Source organism: Saprolegnia parasitica (genome assembly GCF_000151545.1).
Source record: "Saprolegnia parasitica CBS 223.65 unplaced genomic scaffold supercont2.145, whole genome shotgun sequence".
Taxonomy (NCBI): Eukaryota; Oomycota; class Saprolegniomycetes; order Saprolegniales; family Saprolegniaceae; genus Saprolegnia; species Saprolegnia parasitica.
Window position 1 is genome coordinate 19,697 of NW_012156539.1, and position 2,426 is coordinate 22,122.

At 54.7% G+C, this 2,426-nt stretch overlaps 1 protein-coding gene across 1 annotated transcript; it reads right to left on the reverse strand.

Moving 5' to 3' along the window:
* Positions 1 to 120: 120 nt before the first annotated feature.
* Positions 121 to 1,607, reverse strand: SPRG_14670 (hypothetical protein). The gene is made up of 5 exons (XM_012354077.1): positions 1,350 to 1,607; positions 892 to 1,301; positions 752 to 850; positions 365 to 698; positions 121 to 320 (listed from the first exon to the last, which is right to left on the reverse strand). Exons 1-5 carry the CDS (start codon positions 1,598 to 1,600, stop codon positions 212 to 214), a joined length of 1,203 nt encoding a protein of 400 aa, XP_012209467.1. The 5' UTR covers positions 1,601 to 1,607; the 3' UTR covers positions 121 to 211.
* Positions 1,608 to 2,426: the final 819 nt, after the last annotated feature.

The following is a 2,426-nucleotide window of genomic DNA, read 5'->3' on the forward strand; positions in this document are numbered from 1 at the left end:
AGATAGATAGATAGATAGATAGATAGATAGATAGATAGATAGATAGATAGATAGATAGATAGATAGATAGATAGATAGATAGATAGATAGATAGATAGATAGATAGATAGATAGATAGATAGATAGATAGATAGATAGATAGATAGATGTTAGCATTCATCGACACTGGCTATACGACGGTAGCTCAATGCTACCGCCGTGTTTCCGTTGTTTACCGCGGCTTGTTCCAAACCCACTTGTTGCCCGAGTACTTGACGCCGTCGCGGACGGGGCACCCGCCATGGAGGCTCATTGGGTCGAGGGATCCATCCGGGAGCATGCTACACCAAATGTTCTTCCTCATGCAATGGTATTCTCCTACTACCTGTAAAAGACGATCACCTTGCCCTTCTTGGGGGCGACAAGGAGGCCTTTCGTGCAGTCGGTCATCGAGTCGGGCTGTGGACGGCCGCCGGCGCGGGGAAACGCCGTGTGGCCGCCGTCCGCGACGTCCGACATGTACCAAAAGACTGTGATCATGCGGTTCTTGAAGCCGTGATGGAGGTATTCTTGAAACTCTGGGCTGTTGTCGTACATATTGGCGTCAAAATAGTCGGTGTGGTGGTCGTATTTCTGCGTTTTTTCGTAGCGAAGAACTTGGACTGGCTCCTGGTGCGTCTTGTGCACCTTGACGAGCGCTTCGACACGGTCGTCGATCTCTACACATGCACAACGAGAGTCACAACGAATCCAAGGTGTCTGGGCCGTGTACGCGCCAAAATCGGACTCTCGGTCGATGGAAGAAAGTACTGGGAGCTCGTGCGCCACTCGGACGCGGGCTTGTCTTCGTCTCCGTCTTGGAGCTTGACCGCTACGCCCATCGAGTTATGTGCGCAAGGATGCTATGCGTACTGGAGGCGGCAAGGTGGGGCAGTGCGAGCTCGACAATGGCGTCGATTTCGTCGTTGTGAAGAAATCGGTCGACGGCCAGCACGAGCGGCTGCATGGACAGCGTCTCCAGCACGACATCACCGAGCCCTGGGAGGTCGGGTACAACCCGCCGATGTCCCACGCAGAGCCCCGGCCAGATAAACTGGCCGCCTTCAAAGAGGTACACGATGTTGTAGTCGAGCAGCTGGTCGATGATCGTGAGCAATTCGCCGTCGGGGGCGTAAAACTGAGGCGGCTGCTTCCACTGCACGTCATCCACGTCCTCAAAGCTTGACCTTGGAAGCGCACGCAGCAGCTCGTGGATGTCGCGCGCTGTCGTGTAGTACGAAGGGTACCCAAGAACACCGTCCTCGTACACGAGCCCTTGGATCCTAAAAGCGGCGCACAATGGACTCCTGGTCAACCATCAGGGGTACTACGTGTTGTTGGCCGTGGCTGCGAGGCAGAGGACGTGGAAGCCGCGGACGAACGTGGTGTTGGACAAGTGCGGAGCGGCGGCAGCCTTGCACGCGGATACATTGAAGGCAGGATCCACCTCGAAATGAATCGCCGGTGCCAAGAGAGAGGCGATGAGGTGCTTGTAGTCGACAAGCGTCGGAGGCGAGATCGAGTAGAGGCCGATGGCCACAGCGACAAGCAGCGTGAGCGCGTGGACCTGCGTACTCCTCATGTGGCTGTCAGTATGGATGTGTGAGTCCACGCCAACGTACGTTGCGAACCTTCCATACTGCGCTTCACCGTCGAAAAACGAAAGAAACGCTGCGGTACATGAACGAGAAGGGTTTGCCGGAAATAATTGGGCAGCATTGGTGTTAGCTCCAAGACAAGCGAAGATGTGGGTTAAGCGCATGGGAGCTGCGCGCGGGCACCTCATAAAGTCAATCATGCTACGAGCCCCCCGGCCACTTTATCAAAAGAAACTAAAGACGTCACCCCATCTCGACAAACTTGTTTCCTGACATGGTAGGATTTCTTTCTTAACCAACAGGAATGGTCAGGTCCAAGCCCATGAAGGCCTAATGTGTCGTCTGTGCAGTTCCCTTTTGCAACGTCGCCAACCATCGAGCTCCACCGGCGAAATGACATGCGAGTGTATGGAAGTCCCAATGATGGTATCACTCATGTCGACGTGCGTGTGTTGATCTCCAAACTGAACGAGCGGCTTAAAAAAAGGGTGACCACACGCGTTAGCAATTCGATTTTTGAGCATCTATCATTGAGATTCAGTTCCGCAACCGATGGCGACGCATGTGATTGGTCAAAAGCCTTTGTTGCACGTACCACCGATTGGCTAGAACCCAAGTGGGCGCACCAATCGGTGCGTCGCAGCGGCGCCAGTCTAAGATTTGCCGTGTGGCGAGAAGAGCAGCATGGGCAAGCTCCTCCACGCGCTGTTCGTCGTCGTCGCCTTGGCTGGCTACTACTACAGCGAGCTACTCCAGCATCATGTGCTTGCGCCCGTCGCGCGATCGCTGCAGCTGGACTCGCGGCTGCCG

What these genes read in the sequence shown, in the direction of transcription:
- SPRG_14670 (XM_012354077.1), bottom strand. Translation starts at nt 1,600, where the DNA reads ATGAGGAGTACGCAGGTCCACGCGCTCACGCTGCTTGTCGCTGTGGCC. An exon ending in CGAGAGTCCGATTTTGGCGC is followed by an intron (nt 699 to 751) that starts GTACACGGCCCA and finishes GTGCATGTGTAG; the next exon opens with AGATCGACGACCGTGTCGAA. An exon ending in AAGGTGATCGTCTTTTACAG is followed by an intron (nt 321 to 364) that starts GTAGTAGGAGAA and finishes CATTTGGTGTAG; the next exon opens with CATGCTCCCGGATGGATCCC.